Source organism: Cryptomeria japonica, unplaced genomic scaffold (genome assembly GCF_030272615.1).
Source record: "Cryptomeria japonica unplaced genomic scaffold, Sugi_1.0 HiC_scaffold_311, whole genome shotgun sequence".
Classification (NCBI taxonomy): Eukaryota; Viridiplantae; Streptophyta; class Pinopsida; order Cupressales; family Cupressaceae; genus Cryptomeria; species Cryptomeria japonica.
In genome coordinates this window covers 75,339-93,671 of record NW_026729133.1, presented here as the reverse complement: position 1 = coordinate 93,671, position 18,333 = coordinate 75,339, and the positions used below count along the sequence as shown (strand labels likewise).

The 18,333-nt window shown below is 32.9% G+C and overlaps 1 protein-coding gene across 1 annotated transcript; it reads left to right on the top strand.

Annotated features, from left to right (window-relative positions):
* The first annotated feature begins 12,959 nt into the window (after positions 1-12,959).
* LOC131079838 (probable disease resistance protein At4g33300) lies at positions 12,960-17,845 on the top strand. The gene is made up of 5 exons (XM_059215843.1): positions 12,960-13,284; positions 13,405-13,814; positions 15,350-15,705; positions 15,784-15,995; positions 16,821-17,845. The coding sequence occupies exons 1-5, from the start codon at positions 13,065-13,067 to the stop codon at positions 17,636-17,638; spliced, it is 2,016 nt and encodes a 671-aa protein (XP_059071826.1). The 5' UTR covers positions 12,960-13,064; the 3' UTR covers positions 17,639-17,845.
* The last annotated feature ends 488 nt before the right edge of the window (positions 17,846-18,333 follow it).

Genomic DNA, 18,333 nt, shown 5'->3' with positions numbered 1-18,333 from the left:
AGTTGTGTTACTTTTATGTAACTTCCACCTTTCTCTTCTTTTAGCCATGGAAGTAGCCCATTCACCATTTGAATTGGGGCTAGTGGGTACAGATAAAGAATAGAACATATGCAAATGATGCATTCTATCAAATAGAAGTCATGCTTTGTCTATGCATCCACTATTTTCCTTTCTTTATACCAACATTTTTCTTCTTACATAATCCACCTTCTTTACACTTCGATGCGTGTTCATACCTTGTTTCATGGCTGCCATCATGAGAATAAAAGTTTAGATTTCTTCTTTACAATCTATATATCTAACATAATTTCCCTTTTTGTATTTTTTCAATGGATATTGTCACTTCATTATTACATGATAGTGTGCATTATTATAGTGCAAGTCTATTTTTTAGATTCTTTCATTTAGCATCACTAGTTATCTCCACAAGAACATTGTCGATAAAGAATAGAACATATGCAAATGATACATTCTATCAAACAGAAGTCGTGCTTTGTCTATGCATACACTATTTTCCTTTATTTATACCAACATTTTTCTTCTTACATAATCCATCTTCTTTACACTTCGATGTGTGTTCATACTCTGTTTCATGGTTGCCATCATGAGAATAAAAGTTTAGATTGTTACTTTATAATCTATATATCTGACATAATTTCCCTTTTGTTATTTTTTCAATGGACATTGTCACTTCATTATTACATGATAGTGTGCATTATTATAGTGCAAGTCTATTTTTCAAATTCTTTCATTTAGCATCACTAGTTATCTCCACAAGAACATTGTCAATGTTTGAAATATATAAACAATTCACATCTTTGAGAATAATTTCTCTTGCAACAACCTTGGAGATGAATTTAGATGCAGAGTAGCAATTAGTACATACTTGAAGGTTGTAAACAAATCTAATAGTTGTTCCATGGGCTATGTTTAACAAGCCGAATGCAATTGCTAACTTTTGACTATAGTGTCGGATAAATAATTTATTTATTTTTTCTTATCTTTCACAGCATCAACTAAATGTCTTGAATCTAGAAATGCCTGCTAAATTCAATTTCCTAGCTAATTACTCCAACTTTACATAGATCTTCTATGCTTGTTGATGTGAAATGTCTCTGAAACAAAATAATGTACTATTTTATGGTCATTAATTTAACTACATCTAGGTATCTTTTTAATTCATCCATCTTGCATTAATCTCCTTACTATTTGAGAAGATAATGTTGTATTTTGATTAGTTTCTTTTGCTGTTAATGATGCTTATCAAATCTTTTAGTGGTGGACAAAATAATTTAAAATGTGAGGATGATATTTTTTTAGATATCTGATTTTGTAATAGTTCTTAATATTTTTGATATTAATAGTAACAAAATAAGAATGCTGACTTTATAACAAAATAGTTTGGAGGTAGCTTTAGCAATAACTAGACATCAACAACATTTGCAGTAAACTTGTCTTAATAGAATTTATAATTTAGGTGTTTCTGAATTTGGTTATGTGATTTTTTAGTATCAATATATTAGATCAGGATGTTAAGAAACTTTAAGAAAATGTAAAATTATAAGTATCGATCTTCTTCATTTTTTTAATAATATTTGCAGTCGTAGAGCTCTTAGTAAGTCCACTTCTCTATGTTCTTTCTCTTCAAGGCTTCTCTTGAATTTTGCAGTTTATTTTCATTCTTAGTCTACATCCATAAAATATTCAGACTTGTTTAGATTCTGATTTTATGTTAATGAAATATGCAGGGTTGGGTTTTATTAACAGTACAAGTACATTTTCCTTCAATAAAGCACATTTTCCTTCAATAAACCCTACAATTCTCTACACTAGTCTGTATCTCGCGACTCTTGGTGTTGGAGGCATTAAGGCCTCTTTTCATGTTCAGGGGGGAGAAAAATTCGATGAGAATGATGTAAAAGAGAGAAAGCTGAGATCAAATTTCTTCGACTGGTTTTTGTTTAGCATGTATGTTTATTTTTTATCAATGTTCAATGACATGGTAAAGAATACAACATCTTTTCCTTTATTTATCAAATCGGATACCCACAAAATTCCAACACCTATACATAGAGAAACTTTAAAGGTCCTTCAACTATAGTCTGTTCCTTTTCTAGAAACATGATTTGAAGGCCTAGATTTCTTTGATTTTATTGATGTATAAATTATGATTTACTCCATGAAAACTAATGGATCATAGAGGAAACTAAATGAGGTGAAGCACACCAGCTAGAGGAATATATGGACTGGAGAAATAAACCTATGGATAACTCCAAACATAGCGGAATCCTTGCTGCAGCTTTCATTCTCTGTAAATATTCAGAAAAACGTAGAATTTGTGATCTATAATTTAGGTGTTTCTGAATTTGGTTGTGTGATTTTTTAGTATCAATATATTGGATCAGCATGTTAACAAAGTTTAAGAAAATGTAAAATTATATGGAGTCATAGAGCTATTAGTAAGTCTATTTCTCTATGTTCTTTCTCTTCAGGCTTCACCAGAATTGTGTAGCTTATTTTCATTCTTACTGTACATCCATGAAATATTCAGACTTGTTTAGATTCTAATTTTATGTTTATGAAATATGCAGGGTTTGGTGTTATTAACAGTACGAGCACATTTCCGTCACTAAAGCCTCCGGCATCTAACATGGGAAATCCATCCTAAACTAGGATTTGCAAGTAGGTGGAAGGTGGACAAGCTATAATTCTCTACACTGGTCCGTGTCTCATGGCTCTTGGTGTTGGAGGCATTAAGGGCTCTTTGCCTATTCATGGGGTACAGCCAAATTTCTTCAACTGATTTTTTGTTCAGCATGTCTGTGGGTTCATTACTAGCAGTAACATTAGTAGTGTGGGTACAAGACAGTAAGGGCTGGTTCTGGGGATTTGTCCTCTCTATCATAAGATTTCAACCTGTATTAGCTTTCTTTATATGAAAAATTAACTTGTTGTCTTAGATCAAATAACAGTTTGTTCGCATGATAACATTTCATAATGGACAATACTGGATTTATGCTTTAACACCTTGCACTTATTTGTCGATAGCTACAAATTTAGTCATCAAGTTTTATTTATTAGCCACTTCTGTGAATGTTCATACTCCAGAATTTTTTATCTTCGAAGGGAAAAGAACCAAGAGATAACAGCATCAGGTCTAATTGCTATCGGCAGTACAAATTGGACCTTCCTTAGGTCCAACCACTAGTTATAAATAAAGTCAAAGTTGTATTTTGATTGTTGTATTATGTGTTTACCAATTTTTCAACTCTTCAAAAGGGACATCGTAAAAAGTCAACCTATGTGTCTGAATTGAACAGGTCTTGTAATTAAATTTACTATGATAACAAGGGAAATTTGGATGCACGTATATGCTGAGAATTCTAATTTTATTAAAACTACGTTTACTATATCTCATGTCTAGTTTTTTATATAAAGAAGACACTTCTATTAGTGTCCGAAAGAAAAGAAATCATAGAAAAAAAACACTATAGAATAAGGCACTGGTGAATACATAGAGCTAAGCTTCAAATTGGTCGTTCACAACTACTTTAATAAATAATTTTGGTGACTGTGAGCTCTACACATGGCGAATCACACAATACTTCGATGAGGGAAATAAAAAGATTCCTAGAAGAAAATATAAATTGGATTATGATAGAAAATGTCTAATTACAATGTCATAGATCAATACTGAATGCTTAGATGCTATAGCCAAGGATGGTTTCTTAGACTTGGGATTATTTTCCAAGAACAGGAAAATTTGTCATAATGAACTTTTGGGAATTTTTGAAACTAATCCCAACTACCATTATTAATAACCTTCATATAATTCCTCCTCTTCTCATCAAAAACCATTTTGTCCATCATTTCAAGTATGTCAAATTTTAATATCTCCAACTCATCACATTTACAAAATTGTTACAAATAGGATAGACTTAGAAAAAATTATATTACAAATTTACTTATTTGATACTCATTCGATGTAGATATAAATGCAAAATTAAATGCAATTTTATTTTTGTGTTCCCCTCTTAGCTAGGCACATACATGAAAAAGAGTCCAAAAGTTATATACAATTGTAACACAATAGGTAGAAAACATAGTGCTTTCTAAAAGAATGGGGGCAATCTTGTGTGTTGGGGTCTCACAAAAAAGAGCAAAAAAATTGTATTGATGTTGCAGCAACAACAAGATTTCAGAACAAATTTAAGAAGGCATGGTTGGAGAGTGATTCGTTAAATATAATAAACTGTTTGAACAAAAATTATTCACCTAGATGGATGATCAACCATTTAATGCAAGAGTTCTTTGAAATGATGAACAAATTTGAGGATATTAAAATATCACATGTTTTGAGGGAGGGTAATAGGCTGACTAACCACGTCACTAATCTAGGTGTGATTAGAGATGATAGAATGTGGTGGCAAGAAGGGGATTCCTTTCCATTCCAATTGTGTGAGTTGGCAAGTAAGGAGGCCGAAAATCTCTCATCACTCGATCATTAATGATGGTTAAGAAGAACTTCAGAGTCTCTGGGTGGACATGAAAAAATTCATTATGAGGTACATTACCCTCAATGGTCTCTTTGCTATTATTTCCTATTACCATTTCACAATTCTGAACCATTTTAGACATGACAAAATAATTTCTATTATGTTTTACTTGTTATCTTCCCTAGAGCTATCTATTAGTAAACATGCTAAGAATAAGGATAACTTGATTCTTCATGAAGGTTTAATTATTTTGATCATGGAGTTTGCAAAGGCCCATGAGGTTAAACCCTCCCCTGTTCAGGTAAACCATAAGTCTTTAGCCAGCCAGGAGGTGCATGATATATCAGATATGAAGTTTGAGGATACTGAGGATGGGAAAGCTATGGATTGGAATGATGTCCAGGTGTTAGATGACTCAGATTATAAACCCTTTGAGGATGAGGGTTCCCTAAAAAAGACTCCTGGTGCTAGTAGCAAAAGAAAAAACCCTCCTAGATGGACGACTAAAAAGAAAACCCCTGTTTCGGAAACCCACATTTTGGGCCTTCAAAATCTGAAGAAACAAAACACTGGAAATAAGGCAATGAATCTTGACAAGGATGATAATGAAATAAAACTCGACATCCCCATCAATGTGGACCCCAATGAGACCAAATATGATGAAAAGGATACATTGATATGCTTCTCAGGAAATCATTGTTGTATTAGGAAAAGTGTTTCTGATCATTTTCTGGGGAAATCCATATTTTGAAACAAGGGATTAAAGATCTCCTTGGCACTTTCACTGAGATTCCTCCTCCAGATAAGACTGATGAACTCCTAAAGTTATCCCAACCAATTGCGTAATATTTTAAGATCATTAAGAATGAGCATGAGGCAAAAATTGATAGGATGGAGAAAGAGAAAGAGAAACTGAAGAGTAAACTAAAAGGTTTAGTGGAAGTCGGCAAGGAAGCGATGTACAACAATGCCAAGTGTCTTAAGAGAGTCAATGAAGAAATTGCTTTGTAGAAGAAGCAAATGGCAAGACCAGAGACACCCCCAAATATCAACTTGAGTAAGCTGAACCAAGAGGTGTGGGCATCCATGGGACCATGTACCAGGACCAGGAGAAAACATCAAGTTACTAGTAGTTTGAGGTTTATTATGGTGGAACTCCAAGAGATTAATAAAAAAGTGATCCAGAAAAATGCAGAGCTTATGAAAGCTCTATCTTAGTTATTTATGTTGTTGTATCTTGTTTAGTTATGTTTTTTGTGGTTCTTGTTTTGGGGTGAATCCTCTATTTTTGTATCTAGTTAGTATCTGGTTAGTCTCTATTTACTATGTTTTATTTTTTGTTGGATTTGGGTTTCGGGTCCCTGTAAAACCCATTTATCTTAATCAAAAACAAGATTTCAAAACAGAATAGGGCTTTTTGTTTATGTATCTCATATGGATGTATAATCAGTGTGCTGCAACTTCTTTATTATGTTTTGTGCAATCAAGCACTTTGTATTATCTAAGATATATATAAATGTATGCCATTTATGTTTTATCTCTATTTTATTTCTCTTTTTTAGATTCTTTAATCCCCTATGTTTGACTATTAGTGTTATTAGAGATGAAGGTTACTGAGTGAAGTATTCCAGAAAAGTTTTTTTAAGGAGTTTAAAGGGTTTTTGAAGCAAGTTATTTCTAGGCAACCATAGTAGCTCGAAGCACAAGTTTGACAAATCCATAGATTCCATAGTAAAATGAGAAAAAATATGACTACTGGATAATCATAATGAAGGAATTGATTTTCTCTCAAGATTTGTGGGAATTGATTTTCATTTGATGAGCTACATACATCACTTATTTCTCATGAGCATAAGCTAAATAGGTTAGAAAATTCAAATTTGGAGCATGATTTCAAGACACAAGTATCAATCAACCATGGTAGAGGAAAGGGAAGATCAAATTTCAAAGGTACAGGAAAAATCTAATATAGAGATGGAATAAGTATCCCATCAATCTTGACTAGAAGATGGGGCAGTCAAAATCCAAGTCATATCCCAAACCAAAATCAGTCGTAAAGACAAAGGTATGAAAAGTATCAAATTTAATGTTACTATTGCATGAATTATGGGCATTATTTAAATGAATGTAAAAAAAAAAAATATGATTCTAAAAAACAAAGTGCAAATTTTACCAAAGAAAAACAAAATCAAGGCAACAAGTTCATAGCTTGTAATGTTTCACAATAAATTAAGAAAGACATGGTTTTTAGACTCAAGTTGAAACAATGATAAGAGTGGGAACTTAGAAATATTTTCTAGTTTGGATGAGAGTGTGAAATCAAATGCCACATTGGGGAATGAAAACAATGTGTTAGTAATGGGAAAATGAAGTCTCAACATTCTAACCAAAAAGGGGGAGAAAAATTTTATTTCAGATGTGTATTTTGTTCCTCCCTTAAAGCATAGCTTAATGAGTATAGGGTAGCTCATTCAAAAGGGGTATAGGGTCTTTTTAAAAAATGGAGAATGCATAATCCTAGATAAATTTTCAAGTATTTAGCTTATTGCAAAGGTCCAAATGACAAGCAATAGAACATTTTTTCTAAGGATGAAACTATATTTGAAGGTATAATTGGCTCAAGCAAAGTGTTAGTAATGGGAAAATGAAGTCTCAACATTGTAACCAAAAAGGGAAAAAAAAAGTTTATTTCAAACATGTATTTTATTCCTCGCTTAAAGCATAGCTTAATGAGTGTAGGGTAGCTCATTCAAAAGGGGTATAGGGTCTTTTTAGAAAATGGAGAATGCATAATCCTAGATAAATTTTCAAGTATTCAGCTTATTGCAAAGGTCCAAATGACAAGCAATAGCACAATTTTCCTAAGGGTAAAACTATATTTGAAGGTAAAATTGGCTCAAGCAAACCCTTCAACAAACTTACAAGAGAATGAAGAGAAAACTACAATAGTCAACCAAGTAATATTTCAAGATAAAAGTAAGGATGAAAATTGGTTATGGCACCTAAGATTTGGACATTTAAAATTTGGAAGCTTAAATCTATTGCATAACAAAATGGTGAAGGGGTTTCCACTAATAGAAAAAACATATAGAATATGTGAAGGTTGCATTTTGGGTAAGAAACATAAAAATATTTCTAGAAAGAAAGTTAATAAGGGCAAACAAACCTTTGGAGATTGCTCATTCAGATTTGTGTTGACCAATGAAATCATCCTCAACTAGTGGAAGCTACTACTCCTTGACATTCATTGATGAGTTCACAAGTAAGATATGGCTCTACTTTATAAAATATAAGTATGAGGTGTTTGATTATTTTCATCAATTCAAGGGTCTTGTTGAGAAGAAAAGTGGGCATCACATAAGAGAATTAAGAACATATAGAGGTGGTGAATACATTTAAATGATTTCATAAGATTTTGCAAAGATTATGGTATCCACAAATAATTCACTACAAGGTATACCCCTCAAAAAAATGGTGTAGATTAAAGAAAAATAGAAGCATCATGGAAATGAAAAGAAGCATGTTGAAATGATAACATTTGCCAAATGAATATTAGGCTGAAGCTGTACCATGTGCAATTTATATTATTAATAGATGTCCATCAAAGAGTAAAGAACACGATTCCAAAAAAAGCATAGAGTGGAAGAAAACATAATGTTTCTCACATGAGAGTATTTATATGTGTGGCATATGCACATGTGCCCAATGAATTGAGAAGAAATTTGGACAACAAGGAATAAAAATAAAAATTTGTGAGATATAGTGATTAAATCGAGGCATACAAGTTATACAATCTAATCAACAAAAAGGTTATAATCAACAGAGATGTGCAAATCATAGAAGATGAAGAATGGGATGGAAGTCTGGATAAAAAAATCAATATTATAGCCAACTTACCACAAGAAGAAAATAAAGATTTTATACTAGCAAGTACTCCTCCCAAAGTGATTTCTTCCACAGCCAACCAATGTGAAAAAAGTGGTCAAAAGATACCTTCATCTAGTGCAAGGACAACCCCACACACTCAAGAAAATATTCGATCAAATGTGTGGCAAACACCATGTTCAATTGGTACTATTGGTGCTAGACCATCAAGTCCACATTCTACAAGTTCAAGTGACATGTCAAACCCCACACTAGCAAGTTTGAGAAGACAAAAAATTAGAAGTTTAGGAGAGAATTATGAGCAAAATGAAGGCAAAAATAATGTGGGTCTGATTTCTCTTTTTGTCTTATATTCACATATAGACTTGATCTAATTCATTTTTAAGATGTTATTAAGGAAGAAAAATGGGTGCATACAATGGATGAAGAAATATTTGCTATAGAAAATAATCAAACATGGGAGTTAGTAAATCTTAGATAGGGAAAAGAATTGATATGACAGAAGTGGGTTTACAAGACAAAATTGAGTGCAAATGTTGATGTGAAAAGATACAAGGTAAGGCTTGTAGAAAAAGGTTATTCACAACAACCGAAGGTAGAATACAATGAGATATTTGCACCAATAGCTCATTTAGACACTGTAAGGACAAAATTAGCGATAGCAACTTAGAATAAATGGGTAGTATATCAAATGGATGTGAAATTAGCTTTCTTGAATGACTTTTTAGAAGAAGAGTTCTATGTGGAGCAACCACCTTAGTATAAGATTGCGCCATGAAAATAAGGTGTACAAGCTCAAGAAGGCAATTAATGGACTTAAAAAAGCCCCAAGAGGATGGTATAGTAGTGTTGATTCTTTATCTTTTTCAAAATTGCTTTAATAGGTGCAACAATGAGCCTACTCTATGCACCAAGATAAATGAGCAAGGTGAGCTCATAATTGTATACTAATATCTTGATGACTTGATATTCAAATGTGATCTATCAACTAACATGTTCAAGTTAGCTATGAAAAAGTAAATTGACATGACTAATCTAGGTTTAATGAGATACTTTATTGGTATTGAAGTAAGTCAAAATAATAAAGGTATATTTATCTTATAAACTAAGTATGAAAATGATATTTTGAAAAGGTTCAATATGACAAACTACAAAGCAGCTCCAACACTCATTGCAACAGGTCTGAAATTGAGTAAGGATGATAAAGGATCCAATGTAAATCCAAATTTATATTAAAACCTTGTTGTTAGTCTCATGTATTTAACAACCACAAGGCTATACATAACATTTACAGCTAGCCTCATTTCAGGGTTCTTGGAGTCTCCAAATGTTTCACATTGGCAAGTAGGGAAAAGACTTTTGAAATATGTTTTTGATTAAGATAAAATAGGTTTTACAAGGACCCAAAACCCAAATCCAAGTACAAAAAAGAAAAAATACAGTGAGAAAGTCCAAAAGCAACAACCAAATAGTAAAAGAAACAATGGTAAAACCCTACAGAGCCCAACTAAAATACTACACAAAAACCTTAGGCAATCCAGCATAAAGCTAAATAAGAGCTCCCAAAAGCACAAATATTTTCTCAATAAAGTTGTTATTGATGTCTTCCAGCTCCTCCATGATGCCCCTTGTGGTAATTTTCTCTTAGTTCCTTCTCCTAGTCCTAGTAGATGGGCTGGTAGAAACCTGCACCTCTGATTCTTGTGGATTAGTATCCATATTTTTTCTTTTAGATCTAGTAGCAGATTTCAGAATATTGTTGATCGGTTGAGTTTTATGGATTATTATTTTCTCATTCAAATTTTTAAGGCCTTCAACAATATTATTCATTTCATGTTTACTAATCTCAACCAAATTCCTGAGACTTCCCTTAAGGTCTTCCAATTCTTTCTCCAAATTGGCAATTCTGGATTCATGCTTTGTTTTCATGACTTTAACATCTTCAGTCAATTTTTGGGTCATTCTAAGGAGCTTATTAGTTTTGTTAGGAATTAGGGTCTCAGTGAAGGTATTAATAATATCATTTATTCCCTGTTTGATGAAGAGGATTTCAATAATCACCTAATGAAAGCACTTCTCCTAACTGGAGGTGGAATTTAGATTTTTTGGAGCATATTTCAATTTTTTATGATTTTTTATAAAAAATATAATTTTGGGAGCAAATTAGCAAATTTTTTAGATTTTTTTATATTGTTGGAAATCTTCGAGAATTCTATAGGGCTTCTATTTTTTGTGATTTTAATTTGGGTGTAAAGTAATTCATGAAAAATCAGATCTTTGAAAATTAGGGTTTTGCAATGATTTGATTGGATCTCACAAACAGCTAAAAAAATTTGTATGATTTTTTTTTTCAGGTTGGAAATGGTATCAAGACTATATAGTTTCAAATTCAAATATTTTGAAGTGCATTTGTATTTTTTGTGATTTTTCATTAAAAATTAATTTTGAGAGCAAATTAGCGAATTTTTTAGATTTTCTTACATTTCTAGAAAGATATCAGAATTATACAAGGGGTAGGTTTTCTATGATTTTAATTTGGGTGCAAATTAGGGTTTTTGCAATTATTTGATTATATCTCACAAATGGCTTGAAATTTGGATGAGAGTGTGAAATCAGATGCCACATTAGGGAATGAAAATAATGTGTTAGTACAAACAAGATTGAGTATCATTTAATACCAAATGCTACATTTAGTGGCATCTTTTGGACCATCCATCTCTTTTAACAACTACAAACACTTCCACATTGGACTTCTCTTGCCTTTTTCATTTTCTCTTCACAACAAACTTTTGTATCTTTGATGTAGTCTCTTCTCTTTGCCTATTATTTCAAAATGGTAGCAAGAGTTATGACTTCTTTTTGATCCTGGTCTTTAGCAGCTATATCCATTATGGCACTCAGAATCTTGCCAAACCTGCTCCATCCTCTAGTTTAGACTCCTATAACTCTTTTTAACTTTCCACCCTTTAAATATTCCCATCCTCTTGGATCTTTTAGATCATGTACCATTGACTCTGATACCACTATTAGAAATAGGATAGAACAAAACACAAAAATAGAGCAAGGAGAAAAATAGAGTAGAACAAGAGAAAGACAAAGTTTTTATTCATCCCAATACAATTACAAGTGCCTCTTTTTTATGAAGGTCTTAGATCTTTCTAGACTAGATCACATGTAACTTCAAGAATTTCACATATAAAATAATGTTTTTTAGATTGCAGATGTGACAGAGGAGAGATCTAGTCAAATCCTTATGAAGCTTTGTTTTTACTGTTAGTATTTAATATTGGGATTCATTGTAGAATGGAAGATACAAAAGTGATAGGTTGGTGTGGGGTAGTTGAGATTATTTCAAACAAAAAAACCCAAGAGTCTTATCTGTTGCTAAGAGGCCATCATTATTGTGGAGTTAATCTTTTACTCAAAATCTTACTTGATCACCATCTCTTGTATAAGTCCATGAGTACTTATAAAGCTAGTCACTTATTTTTTCCTATAATTAGTATAATGGTTGAACACATATTTCAATCATTCATCCCATTTCTCACTTTTACTTTTTCTCTCCTAAAATCTTGCATCTTTGGAGTTTAGTGAGGCAACAATAACTTAGTCAATCCAAAATCCTCTAAATTAAAATTGAAAAATAAGAATTAGAATTTTATTATAAGAGCAATTGTCTTTTTTATTTTAAAAATTATTGTGAATAAAAATATTTTTTTAGAAGAATTATCGGGATTCTCACCCTCCAATCTAAATGTTGCAAAATTGGCTTGAGACAAATCAAGATGCAAAAATAATGTACTAATTGAGGCAAACAATAGTATTAATCAATGTCAAATGCATAGAAACCTATATTTAGATGTAGATTATATATGATTGAATATGTAGAAATATATGTAAGAGATGATGCATGAAGGATTGAGTAAAGAATCGCAACTACAAACAAGATTGTGTCATTTATCTATATGCAATTTTACTAAATCATTTGATCAAATTAAATACAAATTGACATAGATGTAAAATTATACCATAAAATTATTAATTACAATAAATAAAATAAATAAAAATAAGAACAATGAAGATATTTAAAAATTTGAAACACACATTGACATTATATATTTTGAAATAAGTACCTATGCAAAAGGTTAGAAAATTGAGTCTTTCGCTATGGATTCTCTGCACTTTGTAAAATTTACACAAATAAGTTTTCTCTAACAATATATTAAATGAAACAACCTCTTACAAAAGTGACCTTCCTAGCAGCACATATTAACCAACTTGACTAAACAAACCCACCAACTTGGAATAACAAAATATTATTCCTTACAATTATTTTCCATCAAGAGGAAGCCCTCTTACATAGAACTTGCGATTATGCTAACAGGAGTGTTCCGCGGTGCAACAGAGTGCTCCATTAAGTCCTCTCAAGTCAAGAGATGCCTAAATAGTTGTGACTGTAATTTGATTCGAGGAGCAAAATCATGGCCTTTTAGAATTTGATTCTTAAGCCCAACTCGGTTGTTTCACTATAAATTTCTGGAATCCAACTCGGTTGTTTCATGATGCATCTCAGAAGTTATAAAAAGGCACTGTCTAATAGCCTTAGAATGACAAGAGACATATGAAATTTAGTAAGAAGAAAGAAGCTTAGACCACGCTGTTTCAAAGTTTCAAATTGCAGAAATGGCTTTAGTTCGTTCCATTGACAGTTCTGAAATCGTGGACGATTGTGCATATGGTGTTCTTGGGAAATCTCAGTTTTACGTGGGGTTGGAGAAATGTATTGGAGACTTGCGGGGAATGTTGTTAGACAAAGACGTGTCAGTCGTTGGCGCGCAATCGATGGGGGGCGGGGGGAAAACTTCTCTGGCATTGGGTCTCTGCAATGATCCTCAAATCAAAGGTATACTTCTCATCTCTATTATACCTGTCCCTATGGTACTCTGGTTTAGGTTTTATTACATCTGATGTTTTGTGCTAATTTACTTAGTCTAAATCAAATTTATGTTTTCATGGATGGCAGAATACTTCCACGAAAATGTGGTTTTCATCACCGTGTCACAGTCACCAAACCTGATAGGAATTTTAGAGACTATGTGGGAGAAGATTGGTGGAAGGAAGAAACAAGAATTTCAGAATTTGGAAGATGGACACAAGCAGCTGCAGCAATTGATTTTGAGACAACCCAAGTCAACTCTGGTAATTTTGGATGATGTTTGGTCTAGAATACATTTGGAAAATTTGCTATTCGAAGGGCCGGGATACAAAACTGTTGTAACAACCAGAGACCGTTCTAATATCCCCACAACCCAGACTACTAGACTGTATCAGTTGCCATTGTTGTGCAAAGAGGATGCTCTGTCACTTTTCTGCTTCTGGGCCTTTGGACGGACATCAATTCCAAGCACTATAGACGCAAATCTAGTAAAGGAGGTATCCTTTTTATGTTCTACTAATTGCTTTTATTCTGTAATACTGTAATATTTATTATTTGAAATGTATGGAAAGTAACTCAGAATACACAGAGCATAAAACTGTTGTCTTTGGAATGGAGAAGCAAGGTAAGAAAAACTAACATTTTACTCATGGATATGCTATGACCCATTTATACACATGGATTCAACTAATTTAACTTTTTATTTTGTAAATTCAAATATTTGTGATTTTGGATTATAATTTATAATTTATATTCAAAATAGTGAACAATCTCCAGGTTGCTGGCTCTTAGTTGAAGAGTGTGAATAATCCATCATAAAAATAAAAAATAGTGAACAATATGTCTAATTTTTGCTACATAATTTATCATAACTTTAAATTAAATTAATTAGAACTACATTTAATATCAATGAAAAAACTTGTTTGTTTTATTCAAAAAGTATTGGAATTCAAGACCATTGGGAGCATACCCACGCCTTAAATTGCTATCCACAACCGAACTAGCTAGGGCCGAAACTCTAGTATTTATAATTTTTAATTTAATTACTCAATTATATATCTTAAAAGATTAAAAATCATTAAAAAAATTATATTATAAATTTTCTACCACATTTACTACTTCTTGATACACAATTATTAAGAACATTATTGATAATCTCTTCATGCCATTTTCCTTGAGCTTTCTTTCCTTGTTATTTTCTGGTAGAAAGGCAGTATTGGATGATCGATAGATACACATAAATAGTTGACTCAGAACTCTATGTTTATATTTTTTTGGTTTAAATCATCCTATGTAATATTTGACCAATATAACTATTACATATTTACTTTTCTTACTACATTACAGCTCTGTAAATCGGTAATGCAATGGCCAACTCTTAACCATTTTTATTTGTTTAGCTGGGAATTTCATAATTTGGTACAGCAAGTATTGAATGAGACATCTCTCCTGCTGAGCTTTCTGAGACAGATATACATACTAAAGAACGAATATTGTACAACAATTTGTGGACAATAATTGTAGCGTAGAACAAGTTTCGAACCTGTCTTTTCCCGTATAAAATTGCTCTTGAAGCACTTTGTCGTGCTTCGTAAGGCATAAGTTAATGTCTCTCTTGTCTGCCACCCTAAAGATTATGAATGGTGGAAGAGAAAGGTAAGATGACTTTAGCGAGAAGAATAATTGATAAGTCAAGGAAAGTCTCATGAAATAATTATTGTATATTTGAGAAATATAGAGAGTTATAGGATAGTTTCTAATTTCAAGCGATTTTTTGAGGGGAATTTGATTTTATCGACAGATGCTGGACACTGGGCTTTAGTAATATATGGAATGATTAAGTAGGATGAAAACAGTTAGTAATTAATTAAGTAGGATGGGCACAGTGAATAATTAGTTTTAAAATTTTCTTTTTCCGAGTAAAGAATAGTTAGATCTATTGTGTTATTGGTAAAAAAAAAAAATAGAATTCTAAATAATTTTGAAGTTATGTTTGATCTATATAACAAATTTTAATTCCTTCAAACCGCAGGTGCAAGCAGAATGTGGCGGCCTGCCACTTGCTCTAAAGGTGATCGGAAGCTGTTTGCGTGGGGAACCACATGACGTTTGGGAGAGAGCAAAGGATCAGATTTCCAGAGGAGAATCCATATCAGATTATCACAAGAAAGGGCTAATTAAATTGTTGGAGATCAGCATCGATTCCTTAGATGATGTAGCCAGGGAATGCTTCCTAGACTTGGGTTTATTTCCAGAGGAAAGGAAAATTAGCGCTGATGCACTTTTGGACATATGGGTTTATGTCAGGAACCTACAGTGGCATAACGCTTTTTCCATTTTATCAGATTTTGCAAGCAGAAACCTGTTGAATTTGACTGGAAATCCATGGTAATTATCTTTCCTTTTACATGTTGGGTGTTTTTGTCTCATTTTTAATCTATAAGTTGACGTAGTACGACTTATCAGGAGCAGAGTAGCAATCTCATATGGAAGTGCCTCGGAGCTGTACTTTTCTCAACATGGTGTAATGCGAGAATTGGCCCTCCATTTGGGCAGCCAAGACGGTGGAGACCACAGGAAGAGGTTTTTGATGCCTAGGAAAGAGGCTAGCTTGCCAGAAAAGTGGGAGATGCTTAATCATAGAGCATGTGATGTTCAACTGCTGTCCATTCAGACAGGTAGGATATTCCAAAACTCTCTTCCTAATTTATTTCCAAAATTTTCCACAACTTAGTCATCAGTACTCGGGATAGGTTTAGTCTGTGAATGGCTTTGACAGACTAAATCCCATTTATATGTATGCTTACTCAAACTAGTCTATGTTAAGGATAGGTTTAATTTCTGAATGGTTTTGACAGATTAGATCCCGTTTATATGTATGCTTATTCAAATCAGTTGGATCTGATTTATAGGTATGCTTAATCAAATTGTTCTGATTCGCTATATAAACATAGAGATACCAACATATATATAATCTAAGTTATTTCCCTCTAAAAAATTGTAGTAATAAGATTTTGATATTCTAGTCACTTGTTAGGTGTAGATTAAATTGGCTATGCCAGCTATTCAAAATTTGAGATGTATTGCTTTTATCATACTATTTCATTATAAGGATTATGAAACATTGCTGTTCAGAAATCATAGTGCAACTTGTAGATATATGATTTCCACAGTTCAGAGTGTTAGCATACATAGCTTCAGGAATCAATTGTGTGAGTTTATTTGCTCGACATTTCACTCTATGATCCATCATCGAGAGAAAACAGAACAAGAGAAACACGAATAGATCATGGAATATGATCTGAAATGTCAAGCAAATAAACTCAGACAATTGATTCCTGAAGCTATTTATGCTATCATAATGTAACATTGAGCACTAATTTCGACTTACATCTTTTCTGGAATCAACATCTAAATGACGAAAATTAAACCCATAAAACTAGCATTCATAACCATCATGTATAATGATCTAATTCAATTTCCTTTCTGATTTATTCATGTAGGTCCTATGGAGGCTAAGCACTGGTTTCAGTTGAATTTTCCTGAGACAGAGGCTCTCTTGCTATTCTTTACTTCAAATGAGTACTTTCTTCCTCCATTTCTGAAGTCTATGAAAAAGCTAAAATTTCTCATGGTATTCAATTATGGGACAAAGAGGGCAACAATAAAAGGTCTAGATGTGCTGTCTTCACTAACTCAACTCAAGAGTGTCCGCTTGCAGAGGTTGATTGCATCCCCTGTTCTAAAACAAAGCAAAGAAATATCCAGCTTAGAGAAGCTATGTTTAAGCTTATGCGAGGGGTTTGAATATGTATCCACATTCAACAGTATCAAGCTGCGAGATTTTAACCTTGATCACTGCAGCAGCTTGGAAGAGGTACCCCTTAGTTTCTGTTATATGCCCTCTGCTCAGATGTGGTCTATTAGCAACTGTCATCTGCTTAAGATGTTACCTGATGACCTTGGAAATATGAACTCTCTGAGAATGTTAAGGTTATCAGCTTTACCAGGCCTAAAAGAGCTTCCAGCATCAATTGGAAAACTCGAACGGTTGGAATGTCTAGACATTTCATCGTGTGAGGGGCTAAGAGGACTTCCAGAGGAGATTGGGCAACTAAAGAAACTGACAGATTTTTATATGAGAGACTGTTCTCGTTTGATGAGCTTACCAAGAGCTGTTTGTGAACTGACTTCCCTCAATCTTGTTATTTGTGATGAGAAGATTGGGAAACAATGGTTGCGGGCAAAGAACATTTCTATTCCAGAGCTAAGGGTTGAAATTGTTGAGACACACTTTAGTTTGGAGTGGCTTGGTGATTAACTTCATTTTACTTTTCAGCGTGAAGCATAATTTCCATGTAACTTGACAAGTACCCTTATATGTTTTTAGCCTATAGTTATGATCAATATTCGTCTCTTTTTAGGATAGTAAGAACTATTTACTGTATTATGCGTGCAGACCAACTTATTCTCCATCCAAATGCATTTCTTTGTTTCGAATAAAGCCAGGAAGTGATTTTCTTGTAAATTTGTTGGAGGTTTCTTCGGTGCAATTATATTTGACTCTGTTATTTAGGGTATCTACAAGTAATAACAATGAAGGGTGATTAATTTAAATAAAGATCACTTGCGTTTTCAGTCGGTTGTACGCACAAATTTGCTACTCGTTGCAAGTCTTATGAGAAACGTTTATCGTCCGACAAGAAAATCCAAGGGCTTGAAACGCCTGATATGCTGTAGAAGAAATCTAAAAAGCATAAGCATAACCTTTATGCGTCGTATATAATGAAAGAACTCTCAAAATAAATAAACGCCTAAGCGTTCAATCCACGCACAATACACAACCACGGGATTGCGCATGTGAGGAAAAGTCATCGATGCAAAGAATCAAAAATCAAAGATAATTAGGAATAACTCTTCATTAAGAAAATTAATTAATTAAGAGAATAAATATATGAATAGTGTATTAATATCAATCCACTAAGAGAGGTCTCTATATTTCTACAACATAGATTA